Source organism: Gadus macrocephalus, chromosome 1, assembly GCF_031168955.1.
Source record: "Gadus macrocephalus chromosome 1, ASM3116895v1".
Classification (NCBI taxonomy): Eukaryota; Metazoa; Chordata; class Actinopteri; order Gadiformes; family Gadidae; genus Gadus; species Gadus macrocephalus.
Window position 1 is genome coordinate 6,012,096 of NC_082382.1, and position 15,665 is coordinate 6,027,760.

The 15,665-nt window shown below is 44.9% G+C and overlaps 2 protein-coding genes across 2 annotated transcripts in view; one reads left to right on the forward strand and one right to left on the reverse strand.

Annotated features, from left to right (window-relative positions):
• fitm2 (fat storage inducing transmembrane protein 2) overlaps positions 1-4,844 on the forward strand; it is a 17,179-nt gene extending 12,335 nt beyond the window's left edge. The window contains exons 2-3 of the mRNA XM_060056225.1: positions 2,616-2,849; positions 3,388-4,844. Coding sequence (XP_059912208.1) covers positions 2,674-2,849; positions 3,388-3,997 — 786 coding nt within the window. The 5' untranslated portion in view covers positions 2,616-2,673 and the 3' untranslated portion in view covers positions 3,998-4,844. The remainder of the gene's footprint in view (positions 1-2,615; positions 2,850-3,387) is intronic.
• On the reverse strand, positions 4,834-12,321 carry gdap1l1 (ganglioside induced differentiation associated protein 1-like 1). The gene is made up of 5 exons (XM_060056193.1): positions 12,106-12,321; positions 9,429-9,602; positions 8,733-8,827; positions 7,547-7,661; positions 4,834-7,381 (listed from the first exon to the last, which is right to left on the reverse strand). Exons 1-5 carry the CDS (start codon positions 12,209-12,211, stop codon positions 7,038-7,040), a joined length of 834 nt encoding a protein of 277 aa, XP_059912176.1. The 5' UTR covers positions 12,212-12,321; the 3' UTR covers positions 4,834-7,037.
• Positions 12,322-15,665: the final 3,344 nt, after the last annotated feature.

The window sequence follows — 15,665 nt, forward strand, 5'->3', positions numbered from 1 at the left end:
CTAACATAAGAAAAAGGACAACTAAAACATGTGGGCTATATAACACGAAAATAGAATGGCGAGCGCTAGCGTACAATGAAACAAAACACATGATTAACTATGTTAGCTCTCTCTTAAGCTCTCAAAACAGCAATGTTTTCGTCACAACACGACTAAATTTATATGCACTAATCAAAAAATACATGTAAAAGCTACAATGTGCGCTAAAACTAAAGTAACAACAGGTATATTTCAAATTAAAATTTGACTGAACGCGTAGGCCCTAGTCAAAATGCGGACTGAGAAAAGAACGTGAAATCCCGCCTATAGCCACCACTATCCAATAGAGGGTGCACTTACACACAAATAACTCCCAATACCTAATAAGCCACCGTGAATGACTGAATACTACGAGATTTTGGTGAAATAAACCCATAGCCACAAAATAGAAAATAAAAGGTTACGAAAATATCTATCATCCTTTAACCTGCTACACCTACACTCAGATGTATACTCATTATTGCATGCGAGTGGTTTGAAAAAATAAAAATAAACATTCGGAGTATGGAAATTATTCTAAAGAGGTCTACAGGAATTGGCATCTAAGCAAACAAAGGTTGGTGCACAAATTGTTCAGTAGTTGGCACTGCTCTCTATGCTCAGGACTGTTTTGAAAGCACAAACTGGCAGATGTTTAAAGAGGCAGGCAGCAACGTTGGAGGATGATGTGAACCTCGAAGAATACACTACATCCGTCCTGGCATACATTAATAAGTGTATGGATGACGTCACCATCAGGAAAACAATCAAGATCACTCCTAACCAAAAACCCTTGCTGAATGCCGAGGTGCGTTCGCTTCAGAGAGCGTGAGACGCTGCGTTCGGGTCTGGGGACTCAGGGACGCACGCCGAAGCCTGACAACCGGCAAAAAGACAGCAAAATCGGACTATGCTTTAAAGATACAAAATAAAAAAAGCCTTTCATCACTAATGACCCCGTAGCATGAGGAAGGGCATAAAGTGTGTTACCGATCACAGCAAGAAGAACGCACCACGCCCCACCGACCCCCCCTTGCCTGATGCTCTGAACCACCTTTATGCCCGTTTAGAGGCCTCCAAACAATCCCCTACCACCAAGCTTCCATCCTCGCCAGGGGACGACACACCGAGTGTATCGGAGGGGGAGGTTGTACTGCTACAGAAAATAAATCCACGCAAAGCAGCTGGACCCGACGGTATTCCAGGTCATGTCCTAAAAGGACTGTGCAGGCCAACTCTCAGGGGCCATGTGTGACAATCTTTAACACCTCCCTGGCACAGGCCACTGTACACATATGTCTTAAGACATCCACCATCATTCCGGCACCAAAAGCCAAGACAGTCACCCGTCTCAATGACTATAGCTATACCTGTTGCTCTCACCCCCCAATCATTATGAAAACATCTGGTGGCAATGTGAAGTATCAAGAACACCATTAACATCACATCCGACTGTCACCAGTATGCTTACAGGCAGAACCGTTCGACTGCTGATGTAGTTTCAGCCGTTATCCACAAAGCCTTCACACATCTGGAGACTAGCAATTCATATGTGAGGGATTTTAGTTCTGCTATTAACACAATCATTCCACAGACACTGGTCATGAACCACCTCCAGAACGCAAGCTTGTCTACCTTGTGTCTCTGTTAGAATAAAACACGTGCCGAACATTTACCACTCTCCAAATCATACCTCTGAGACGACCATACCACAAAGGATCAAATTAGTTTTTCATCACCACCCAGCACATGGACTGTTTACCCTCCTTCCCTCAGGCAGGAGGTTGCGTAGCATCCAGGCAAAAAAAACAAACACCTTTTACCTGGATGCTCTAAGACTGTTGAACTGCTAAACGCCTTCTGATTACGCACCTTTTAACTTCAACATACATATTTGTATAAGATACAAATATGTATTTTTGTATCTTAGTATGTCTTTATTTATATTAATAGCTTATTTTTAATAAAACCAATTCTAGGGTATAGGTAGCCCACTCAGAGCTGGATTTACTGGACTTTGTTTACCATGTAGGCCTACATGTTAAAGAACAATTAAAGCATCCTTGATTCTTCATCATATTCATAAAAATTTGGAGGACCGGTAGTCAATTTGAATGCCTTTATTTTAAGATGCATCATTTTTAAACAAAGGATGTGGCTGTTTTTCAAGATGGTCTATTTTTCACATTCACAACAATTAAATCAACAGCAATGAAATGCTTGAGTCAGAGGCTCCCTTCAACAAGGCATTAATAAAAAAAACTACAATTTATTAGAGAAACACAAGAATAGTCCCCTAAGAATTCAATAAACACAAAAGTAGTGCAAATCACAGTGCATGTACAGTGCTTAATCGACAGTGGTTTAGTTGCATATTGATCGATTGTGTGTCAATTTGTTGGAGGAAATAACATGACTCGTATAGCCTTAATAATAAAATAGGTAACAAAACATTTTTTTTCCTGGAAATATTTCACGGCCCAGATGTTACTAACGGGTCCACGGACCGGGAGTTGGGAATCGCTGCATAGGATACAGCAGGATGCGATTCCCCCCTCAGCAGTAGGGGGCGCTCATCATGTCTACCTGGTTCTCAGCCTTCAGAGAACTGGAGAACAAGACCCTGTGACGTGTGAGCCGGTGAACCCCGTCAACATGGCGGCCTGCTGGGACGTCATTGTGGAAAAGTTGGTGTCACTTTGGAGGATATCGGCGGTGCGACAAAACATCCATTGGTTCTTCCTGGTTGTTTCGATCCTGGGCTCTGTTCTCAAAGAGTTCCAGCTCGTTCCTCCCTCGTATTTCAGCGGGCCCAAAACCTTCCTGAACGTGTGAGTAGAGGAGCTGTAATGCTAACACGCTCAGCTAACTGTTGAACCAAATGTCATTCATCTTTGTGTGTGGATCAGTAGTGCAAATATGAAATAGTGACTCTTTGTTGCTAAAATTAGTATTCGATGACAGCATGATTTAGTGCCACACAAACCGATCTGCTGTAGGACTATGCAGTAAGGTAGAGAGAGAAATTCCGACTAAAATTCGGACTGTACAGACTATCTATTGGCACTAAAATCAACCGTGGTTGGTACCAATACCACTGGAACACTCTACACTTAGGCTTAACACTTTACTACACCTCATTACTTATTACCACAGATTTAATTTCTCGTTGTGATCAATGCTGCTACTTATTTTTACATATTAATATTTTTACATATCTTTATTTACTTGTATTGTATTTTTGCTGCTATGTGGCTGTTGAGCAAGAAAGCCTAAGAACTTTACTCTTGTGTACTTGTACAATAAGACGTAATAAAAGGGATTCTGGTTCTGATGAAGTGGTACTCAGGGGGAGCCTTGTGTCCTCAGGTACCTGGTGAAGGTGGGCTGGGGATGGACTCTGCTGCTGCTGACGCCCTTCCTGCTGCTCTCCAACTCTGCCCTGAACCGGGATGTGGCCTTTCTGCTCCGACGGGTGCTCTCACTGGTCACAGCGACGGCCTGTTGGTTTGTCTGCACTGAGACATTCCTCTACATAGAAAATGTCACCGGCTCGTGTTTTGCCACGGCTGCCCTGGACGTCAGCCACACAGACCTCGCGTCAAAGACCTCCTGTGTGAGGGCCGGCCTTCACTGGCACGGCTTCGACGTCTCGGGTCACTCCTTCCTGCTCCTCTACTCCTCTCTCTTCATCATGGAGGAGACGGCACCCATGGCTCACCTGAAGACAGCCAGTCTGTCCACCCTACCCAGAGTAGTCGTCCAGCTGTTGTACATCGCCCTGAACTTACTCGTAGTGGTTTGGATATTCATGTTTGCGTGTACCTCTGTGTACTTCCACGACCCGTCTCAGAAGTTGGTGGGGAGCCTCTGTGCCATACTGGCCTGGCATGGGACTTATAGGGTGTGGTATCTTAGGCCATGGTCCCCTGGTCTCCCCCCGCTCCGCCAGCTCAAACCACAGAAACAACGAGCCTAGTCCTCCTGGTTGACCAGGCTTACTGGTTGACCAGGCTTACTGGTGGACCAGACTTACTGGTTGACCAGGCTGTGTAAAGTGTTGTGTAGGTGAAGGCCACAGTGCTGCAGCCCCTGTGGTGGTCAGCACTTTTCCTAAAAGGACCATTTTAGAATAATGCCAAGAAAATTCATTAATATGCAATAATCTTTATTTGTATTTTGCTTATAAAGGTGTGTGTAAGGCAGATGAAATAGTCCTAGTAGGCTAGTATATATATATATATATATATATATTTTTTTTTTTTTTTTTTTTTTTTTAAACGGGTAATTGAGAAGCAGGACTATGCTTCTTATAAACCCTTCATGCTTGGACATTAAGCTCCTATCACTATTTTGTTCAATGGTTAAATTAACTTTTGGTCTTGCTGTTTTGTTGTACAAAACCTGTGTTCAAACTCAAGTGTTTTATTTTTCAAGATCAGCACTAATTTTTATTTATTTCTTACCAAACATGGTATGTGTCATGTTATAAGCCTAGCCGATCCGAAATACAAGATGCAACAAACTAAAGTAGCTCATTCAGTTTGGTCCTATTCAAGCCTGCCATACATTCGCCTGTTCCTAAGGAATAGACCATTTACGCTTTGTAGTGGGCATGTATATGGATGAAATAATGACATTACTAAATGGGGTCTGGTGGTCGGAGGTTCTTTCTTGTTTCATTTCATGACACATATTTTTCCACAAAACGGTGGTAGTTGCATTTGAGAGATCTGCAATACCCAAACAATCCAAAGCGGTCAAGCTTAAGCGTGTGATGAGTCACGTCTCATTAAAGTAAATAAAGATATCAGATTACATTTTCATCATTTAATTTTGGTTTTTGATGGCAACTGAAAATGTTAAGGCTCATGAACAAAACATCATAAAAAGCACCATAAATTAATGCATATTTATAAATATAAAAAAATAAAAGTAAAAGATAAAAAAATACTATTGTGAGATAGAATGGCCAAAAGTAACACCACATTTTTTGTATATGTGATCCATGAAACAGACGTCCAATCCTTAGGCAAGCTGATTTAAGAAGCACTAAACATCTCCCACCTAACCTACCATCATAAAGAACAAACTGCTCACAATTAAAGGCTGGTTATGTATTGAAATATTCTGTTTCTGTAAAGGTCCTTTTGAAGACTAAGTATATTTGGCTGTTCCCAAAGCCAAGATTATGGAAGGCATGGTAAAAATGGGACAAAAATACTGGATCATTTGGGGTGATGCATGGAAGGTCACGTCCAATCGGGCTTGTGAGCCTATTTAAAGGAGTCGTATTATACTACATGGATAGATGAGCAACGTTTACTTTAGTCCATTGGGTAGGTTGGTAGACTGATCTGTCCAGCACAGATCTAGGTGGACACGCCCACTAGTGATGTCATATGGGGCAGATTTTCGAAACAGCTTGTAAGGCTAATCACACTCACACCTGGTGGTATAATATGTCTCCTTTAAGATTTTTTTACGCCATATTTCCCTATCATTTCTTACATGCATATCAAATTATGTCTATAAAATATTGTTCTAAAACATGTGTCGTTTGTGGTTATACATTGTGTTATACATTGACAATTATACCAAGCATTTGTTGTGGTAAAATCTCTAGTCCTGTATGACCTGAACAAAAAACACCTGTCTTTAAGAGGGGCTTTGATTAACCTTTTGATAAACCCAAGGGGACATTGGGGTGATCAAGGGGGGTCATGGTGAAACTTTTAGAATTGAGTGTTCTTACATTACATGAAATTAGTTTGAGTTGACTTCTCCCTCTTAAACCACACCATGTACACGGTGTCTCCCTCCCAGGTGGCTGTGTACTGTAGCTTCGTGTTTGTAGCCATGAGAGCAGCTTGTTGGGAGCTCAGTTGTTGTTTTCAAGTCTCCAGTCATAAGAGGTCAGGTTCCTGAACAGGAGTCTTCATGAATCAATGTAAAACCATTCCGAAATAATCAAGAACCCAAATATTGTTTCATAACTGGAGATCTGAATAGCTTTCGAAAAGCAAGTCAAAGTCCCCTGCATCAAGTGCTGATCCAATAAGCTGGCTCCAACCAGACGGGGAGGCGTCGGGAAGCATTTATCATCTTTTAGTTATTTTAACCCTCAAACAAATCTTATTTTCTTCAATGCTCATAACAATGTACAGATCATTTCCAGATGAAACAGGCAAAATGAAAAATGAAACGATGCTATTACAACCTTAATGATTTGAACCCCATGCCCTCGCCCTCGGTGACCGCTGCCTCCCTGCTGACCGGGCCGGGCCTAAACCAGCCCCCCCCCCCCAGCGGGCCGTCGCTGCCCCTGGGCCATGGGTGTCAATGTGCTCCTTCAAAGGAAAGGGGACCTCTGAGGGGGGGTGCGTGTGTGTGTGGGGGGTTGTTTGAATTGTCGGCGGTGTACAAAGTGTGAATGACTCAGTCCGTTAGCTCCACTGGCAGTTTCTGGCAAGACTCTTAGAAGCTTTTCAACATGGAGGTCTCCTGGCATTAGACCTGTTGAATCTCAACCAGGTAGAGGATTACTAGTGGCCTACCGGGCCTATAGGGTGTGCACAAAGACGCAGTCACTATGGTCGAAGAGTATAGTGGCATGCTACGGTCAAATCAAACCAGTCATCAATCTTAGTTTGATCTGTGATTAAACCCCGTTACATTTTGTTTGAGCTTTCTTATGTATTAAGATCATGACGTTTATCATTTGAGTATAACTGGACATAATGGCGTGCCTCCATCAAGCTATAAAAGGCCTCATCCGTCCTCAGCCATGAGACCGCTAGGTCGCCAGAAATATAGGGAGGCAACGGCGCTGTAACCTGCAAAATGTGCTGTGGTTGATTCCTTCTTGTGGAATGTTCTTTATATTCTTAGTCCCCCCAGATACGTAATAGTGTTCTCTATATAGATTCATAGGTTTCCTGCGGTCGTAAAAACCTTACAGAAAAAGTTGAAACATCGCACAAATACACAGACGTTAAAACACAAGAAGAGGGCATTCACTACATGTATTTCTTTTTTAAAAACCAATAGGCAAAGTAGCCCATCCCCCCGAGGGAGCCCATGAGGAAGGAGGCCCCGAAGAAAGATGGCGGCTTCTTCTTCACCATGCGGAAGGCGTTGGGCAGCACGGCGGACAGCAGCGTGCTGTGGATGTCTCCCAGCACCTTGCGGAACGCGTAGCGCTTCTGCACGCGCAGAAAATAGGACTGGAGGTTGGCCCGGCTGCCGTCTTCCCAGTATTTTTTCGAAAGTCCCAAGAACTTGAGCCTGTGCAACAAGGCTCCCAGGCAAATATCTGCCAGTGTGAATTCAGGTCCACATAGCCACAACTCACACTTCTCCCCTGAGAAGAGACGAAAACAAGTGGGGGTGAGTATACAAAACATTCAAATATATATATCCATTTATTTGACAGTTATTCATGCATGTTGGTGTTTTTCAAAAGGTTCAGATATAACCAATGTTGGATCGAGATGGAGATTGTAATTTGAAAAGACGTATTTCATACCTTGATACTCCAGGTTCCTCTTCTCCAGTTCAGCTTCCACTTGATCTAGAACCATGATCAACTCTCCCAGAATTTTCTTCAGGTTATTCACATTATCGTGGTCCAAGATTTTGGCCTGTCAGGGATAATACAGTAAACTAACCGTTAAGAACAACTCTGATAAGCATTCCTGTAATGAGGAGCCTCAACCATATGCAGCTCCCTTGTGACGTGTCCCTGGTACATATTAAACCACATCGGTACGTATGAACCTACATACACCTACATCTGTATTGACCTACATCTATCTACATTGGTACGTATAAACCTACATTTACACATATTAACCTACATCAACCTGCACTGGTACGTATCAACCTACATCTACCTACATCTGTATTAACCTACATCTACCTACATCGGTGCGTATTAACCTACATCTACCTACATCTGTTTTAACCTACATCTACCTACATCGGTAAGTATTAACCTACATCTACCTACATCGGTACGTATTAATCTACATCGACCTACACCTGTTTTAACCAACCTCTACCTACATTCGGTACGTATTAACCTACATCAATATGTATTAACCTACATCGGTACGTATTTACCTACATCGGTACGTATTAACCTATATTAATACGTATTGACCTACATCGATACGTATTTACCTACATCGGTACGTATTAACTTACATCAATACGTAACTACGTAACTACATCGATATGTATTAACCTACATCGGTACGTATTTACCTACATCGGTACGTATTAACCTATATTAATACGTATTGACCTACATCGATACGTATTTACCTACATCGGTACGTATTAACCTACATCAATACGTATTAACCTACATCGATACGTATTAACTTACATCAATACGTAACTACGTAACTACATCGATATGTATTAACCTACATCGGTACGTATTAACCGACCTCTACCTACATCGGTACGTATTAACCTACATCGATACGTATTAACCTACATCGGTACGTATTAACCTACCTCTACCTACGTCTGTATTGAACTAGCAACCTTCCGGTTACCAGTCAACCCGCAGTGCCTCCTGAGCTAAGCTAACCCCATCGCCTACATCCGTAGGTATCCGTAGGTATTAACCTACGTAGGTATTAACCTACGGATGTAGGTAGATGAATTGGTAGGCATTAACGTACATCCGTGTCAGTCCTCACCATGAGCTTCTTCTGCTTGGAGAGGTATGGTTCTGTCAGCTGAGGTTCTTCGTGGTCCAATTTCATCAGCTCAGACGCAGCGTTTGCCAGGTGTCCTGACAAACACACGCACACACAGACACACACACACACACACACACGCATGCACGCACACAGACACACACACATACACACACATACAGACACACCAACACACACACACACACACACACACACACACACACACACACACACACACACACACACACACACACACACACAATACCAACATGAACACACATTGTCGGATGCATGGAAAATCATATAAGTGTTGTGACAATGCCTAAGAAATAATCAAAATCAAAAAATTTACAGAAATAAATCTGTTTCAGAGGCACTTATTATATGCACAAATTAGATTACAGTTACTGTAGATATGGTAGTGAAGTGTTCCACTGACATTCTTGAATACCAAATGTACAATGTGCTCTCTAGAGTATGGCCCATACATCACCATTCAGAACATACTCTTATACTATTGCATTCTAATACAAAACTCAACATAGTGTATTCTAAACACTCTTAGACACAATCACAAAGTTTGAAGTTTGAGGAGAGTGCAGCCATAAAATAATTAAAGAAACTACATTTTTTAATACAAATCCCAAGTCAAGTTAAGGGAAGTTGAGCTGTCGGTGCGACACTGGCTCTACTCACTCCGGATCTCTGCGGTGGCGTACTTGGGGATCATGGAGTCGGTGGTGAGCTCGGGGTGCAGGATGCACCCGTGGGTGTACGCGTCCATGGGCAGGCCGTCCAGGAGCTGGCGGTACTGCTGCACGCGCTCGTGGGCCGGGGAGTCGGCCTCTGGGATCAGCGGAGCCACTGCCTCTGAGGCCAGGGAACAACCCCACAGAAACTTACAGCAGGACCCCGCAACCCCACACACACTTACAGCAGGACCACACGGCCCCACACACACTTAGAGCACACACAGCACACTTGCAGCAGGACCCTTCTACCATGGCCATCAAGTCTACTTCCTTTTTGGATTATAGTGTCAACCTGACAACCCAAAAATATATTGCTCGCACTTGGATAGGTAAATGAGCGATAAGTTGAAAGATTTAAAAAAAGACTCAATGAAGCACAGACAGAGTCCCTCTCGGGCAGAAGCCCCGCCTCTTCCCGTGATGTCATCACGGAGTCCCTGGAGTTCCTAGGCAACCTTCATGAGGGCTCCGGAATAAGACAATTCTGCCTGCGACAGCCCACCAGCACTGTGCATAACACCTTTCACAGACATCCTCTCTTCCTTTGTAAGCGTATCCAGACACTGCAGCACACCTGGTGTTCAACCTACCACCATCCTCCCATGTGACCCCCCTTCTCCGTGACCTCCACTGGCTCCCTGCAGTAGCTCACATCAGATTCAAGATGATGGTACTGGCCTAGAAGTTCCTTTCAACGGAACTGCCCCAGCCTACCTCCAAGCGTTGGTCAAATCACACACCTCAGCTCAAGCGCTCTGCTCAACTACCTGTCCGTTAATGCCTGGTACCGTCATCGCTAAGAGGAACCAAAGGTCCAACAACAAAATCCCAATTCTTATCTGTTTTCGCACTGCAATGGAGGAACGAGCTCCCTGCCGACATCAGGACCGCAGAGACTGTCACCAGCCTCCGCAAGAGACTCAAGACCCACCTGCTCAGAGTTCACCTGGACTCTGAACAAGAGACTCAAGACCCACCTGCTCAGAGTTCACCTGGACTCTGAACAAGAGACTCGAGACTCACCTGCTCAGAGTTCACCTGGACTCTGAACAAGAGACTCAAGACTCACCTGCTCAGAGTTCACCTGGACTCTGAACAAGAGACTCGAGACGCACCTGTTCAGAGTTCACCTGGACTCTGCATAGCCTGTCCCCTTACCCCCCAGCGCCCATTCTCCTCCCTTACTCTCCTAAAAACACCCCTCTTACACACTTATTTATATTATTAATACTTATATGTTGTACGCCCTAGCACTTAAAAATTGAGGACTGAGACCCATGTCTTCGGTCAAAAGAAATCAGAGACAAAACAGATTTTTTGCTTGTCATACTGCTGGTAAAAGGTGTTGAAGGTGAATGCCGTCCAGACTGAGCCAATCTTTAAGTTGAGCTGCATGTTGGACCATTACAGCTCAGTCTCATTCAGCTCTATCCCATAGACCTTCACCTCTTCAAGTGGAGAACAGGTGGAGCCCATGGACAGAGAGAGGGAGACGGGGGGCTGCTCATGGCCCCTCATCGAGGAGGGGCCAGGGTCGAGGAGGATGCCGTCTTAAGGGCAGGGCTGCTGCACCGGGCCATCTCCCAGCACGCCCTGTGCATAGCCTGCAGGCAGAGAGCCGTTCCTATAGCGCGCAACGGGGGGGAACGGCCCCACTGGGGTCCAGTCCACCAACAGCAGGTAGCTGAACCCTCATCCTGTTCAGTACAGAACATTTCTACTTCCTATCGTGAAACCCCCAACGCCACATGTCCACACAAATCATAACAAAGCACATTTAATAAAGGAGATACATCTTTTTTTATGTGTAATCTTTGGGAAAATGGCCCTCAACAACTTCTAAACTCCATGTAGAGGCAGGACTGGTCGGGTCTGGACTGGTCATGCATTCGGCCGAACGGCCAAAGCCTCCTAGCCTGCACGTTGGTAGTCCACAGGCCAGATGTCGTTAGGGACTTGAACGCTGGAGAAGTACATCCTCAAGTCAAAGCTATAGTCCCAATGCCGGTTAGAAGCACCTCCAGCGTGAGGTCTGGTTCCATAAGTAACACAAGCTTTTGAAGGACATTACAATGTCCTATTTTTTTTATTTATAGCTTCTGTGGTGGGGCCAACTATGGTTTCTGCAATCACAGTAGTTTCGGAAAGAGCATAAGAGAACTTTCTGATGTTCCCTCTCAGCCGGGTGTCCTCTATGGTGCACAAGGGGCAGTTCTACACAAACTAGGGCCCCACCACACACCTCACCGAGGCCCCCCCTACACTCCACTAACAGGAAGAGGGTCTTCATCTATGGGCCATCGTTCCCAGCGTTCCTCGGGGCATTCCGGGATCCCTGGAGAATATATGGGACATTACGTAAAGCCCCGACTATCAGGCACGATGTCATGACAACACACGCAACACAGCCCCCTCCATGGGCTGTGTTGCGTGTGAGTCTATCAAGTGTCACGCCACCACTGGCGTTCAGTTCTCCTCTGGATATCAAGGCATCGGAAACACAAACGCAATAAAACACCTAATACTGTTGTACTACAGCACAAGGACAAGAGAGACCCTTTATCTCACAATCTTTGTCCACAGGAGAGAGAAGCACACTCGTCAGCACGTTGCCACTGTACCTCCTGCAAAGGTTTTCTCCATGTAGTTGATGATCTGGTTGTAGTCGCTGACGATGGTGTCCCCGTGGATGAAGACAGGCACCTCCTCCCCCAGGTTCAGCCTCATGAACCAAGGCTCCTTGTGCTCCTGCAAGGGCAGACTCACGTCCCTCTCATCGCAGATCAGGCCCTTCTCATGGATGACTAGACGGACCTGACCCAAGGAGTGGAGAAAAGGAAGAAACCATCATGTGTGTTACAAGTGATTCTAAGGCTTTAATCAGGAGAGTATAGACCTACCTCCAGTTACCTACTCCAGGTGCTCAGTGCTGGTGTGGACGTTTGGGGCAAAGCACTACTAAGTGTTTTAACAACCTATTAGTTAAACATGAACTACACCGGTAGACTACAACGATAGACTTTTTAAATAAAAGCAGAATAGAAGTTGATAAAATATAATTATTGTCGGGTAAAATAGGGAGAAGCCGTTACAGGAATAATAATACAGCAGGACCGCCCGACTAATATCAGGGCGAGATCAGCTGTTGAGTCAGAGGGGATCACAACCAGACGCTAGCCTCACAACATTCAGCACAATGTGGTTCCAGCCGTACGTGACCAACAGACTCAGCCCAGGGGGGAGTGTGATGGCGGGGGGGACACCCCAGTCCTCGTTGGAGCACCCAGAACACATCGCTCCCACTACTCTGCTACGGTATGTACTTCTAGAGTACTGTATGTACTCTAGAAGTACATTAGTACTGCGATAACCTAACAGCACTTTGATTATTTAAAGTGAGGCATAGTAATATATAACATACAGTCCCAACGCATTTATATGGAGATTAACTGAACTGAACTGAAAAGGAACTGAAAGGGATTTGCAGCACTTCAGTAGGCTACATGTGGTTGTTAAGTCTCTGCATTACGGCCGGGGCTACAATTCATCCACAGACCCTCCAGTAATAAGAGATTATTTACTGTATTAGAATGATGTGATGGTCGTGATTCATCACATTCAGCAAGGTAAGATAACTACAGGGAGGTCAAGCTACTGTGACCTTTGGGAAGAACACACATAAAGGGGAGATTTGTTTACATAATGGGATGATACATTTGAGTGAGATTTTACAGAAATGTAAAAAAGCACAATCACACCAAAAGCCCCAAAAAGATTACACTGCTGGATTTCGACCTGACTTTGATAGTGACACAATTGATCCTTCATCAGAACCAACAAAACACAAAACCTCAGTCGTTGTTTAGTTACATTTAGCAGCTCAAAGGGAGATTAACAGCATATCTTTAAAGGTCCCATGGCATGAAAATCTCACTTTATGAGGTTTTCTCACATAAATATTAGTTCCCCTGCCTATGGTCCCCAGGTGGCTAAAACTTGCGTTCGGTGTATAATGAGCACTAGGTATCCTGCTTGCCTGTGAAAAAAATGGAAGCTCAAGCGCACTGATTTGGAATGTTGCCCCATATGTCGTCATGAAGGGCCAAGCTCCTCCCCTTTCTCTGCCTTGTCCGCCCAGAGAATTTTGCCCGCCAATGAGACAATGAGCTACGACCGTGCGAGCGCTCATTGTGTGTGTGTGTGTGTGTTATTACACACATTATAACGCAAGTGTTTTCCTCTTTGTTATTTGGATAACCGTTCTGCTGTTGGTGTTATGGCGCATAACACGTCGGACTCTCGTCTCTCATCAGCAGCAGCATCCATCCTGCACGGCTGGCCTGGCCTTCGCTGTGGGGTTAGGAGTACACACGAGTATGAGCTCTAGGCGGTCCATCCCATATCAACATGATGGTCATAATCATGTGAAAAGAGGGCATCCTGTTAAAAAGAACAGTAGAAAGGGGGAAAAACACACACGAGGACAGCTTCTGATTTGGAAGGCCTCTGAGGCCAGAACTCCACACCCCTCTGAGTCACTATCCTCGAGCCACGGTCGCCCTGAAACCCACATGTTGAGAGGAGAAGAGATCTGATCTCTCCACTACCTCCTATCATCGTATGTATAGTGTCCATGTAGAGAAAGACTGAGCTGGCCCTGCTGCATATTCACAGCGTTCAGCTCATGCGTGGTCTTTATGCCACTGGTCCTCACTCGGACGGTCCCAGGTCCAGTGATGAGGTGATGATCCCACCAATCAGGTTCATTTGCTGGGTGACGGCCGTGCATTAGCAGCTCAGACTCCAGCGGTACGTGCTGACCAACAGACTCAGCACAGGACTCAACAGACTCAGGAACCAACCGACTCAGGAACCAACAGACTCAGCACAGGAACCAACAGACTCAGGTACCAACAGACTCAGCCCAGGAACCAATAGACTCAGCCCAGGTACCAACCGACTCAGCCCAGGTACCAACCGACTCAGCCCAGGTACCAACAGACTCAGACCAGGTACCAACAGACTCAGACCAGGTAGCAACAGACCCAGGTACCAACAGACTCAGCCCAGGTACCAACAGACTCAGCCCAGGTACCAACAGACTCATCCCAGGTACCAACAGACTCAGACCAGGGGGGACATCTGGCTGGAACTAGGCTGCCAGGGTTGCCAGATTGGGCCGGAAAAATGTCCCAACACTGGCTCCAGCACCCAGAACACATCGCTCCAACTACTCTGCTGAGAGCAAGTAGTCTACAGACAGTACCACGATAACTTAACAGTACAACGAATATTTAAAGTAATGTATATTAATAGTAAAATATAACATGAAGTCCCCACAAATGAATATTGAGATTTACTTAACTGAACTGAAAAGGAACAGAGAGGAATTTGCAGTACTTCAATATATGGTGCTAAAATAAAATAGCTGAGATAACAAACATGTTTACATAACTCAGAGTGAGCAAGACAAGACAGTAGGAGAGGATGTGTGAAAGTCATGATATCACCCATTACATTATGGGCATCCTGCCTGTGATTAACTAAACAGTGATTAACTAAAATGTTTATTTAACAGCAGGCTGCCAGTAGCACAATAATGCACAAGAATATACAAATGTTATGTAGTCTAAAGCTGACAGTAGCCTGTTTGCCTGGCCGCGTCTATTTATAGCGGCAAGGTAATGTAATGTAGCCTATTCATTTAGATGGTACATATCCATAGAATGAAAACTATAATATGGCATAGCCAATCCAAAGGTGTGAGGACTGCCTCTGTGGTTTGTCATTTTCCAGAGATACCTCATAATAATCAATTATTTAGGGCTGTCATGTTTCAGACCACATAAGGTTGAACCCCATCCTCCAGTTCTAAGGGGATAAAGCCTCCACTCTGACGGAGGGTTGTTGACAGGCATGCAGTCAAGGTTGAACGGTCCACTGGCACGGAGGCTGAGGACGGTGGCTATCGATCCCCGACACCCAGTAGTAGGTCGAGGAAATGAGATTCGTGCTGCAGCGTTTTGATACGTGTCAATGGGGAGACATGCCCAGCTACCGGATCAGATCCATGTTGCAGGTGGCCTGGGCTGCGACCATACTGAAGATGCCCTGTGCATTGGACCAGCCGGGCGGTATAACATGCAGAACACTACATGCCACTGGCCATCGTGCTCCATTT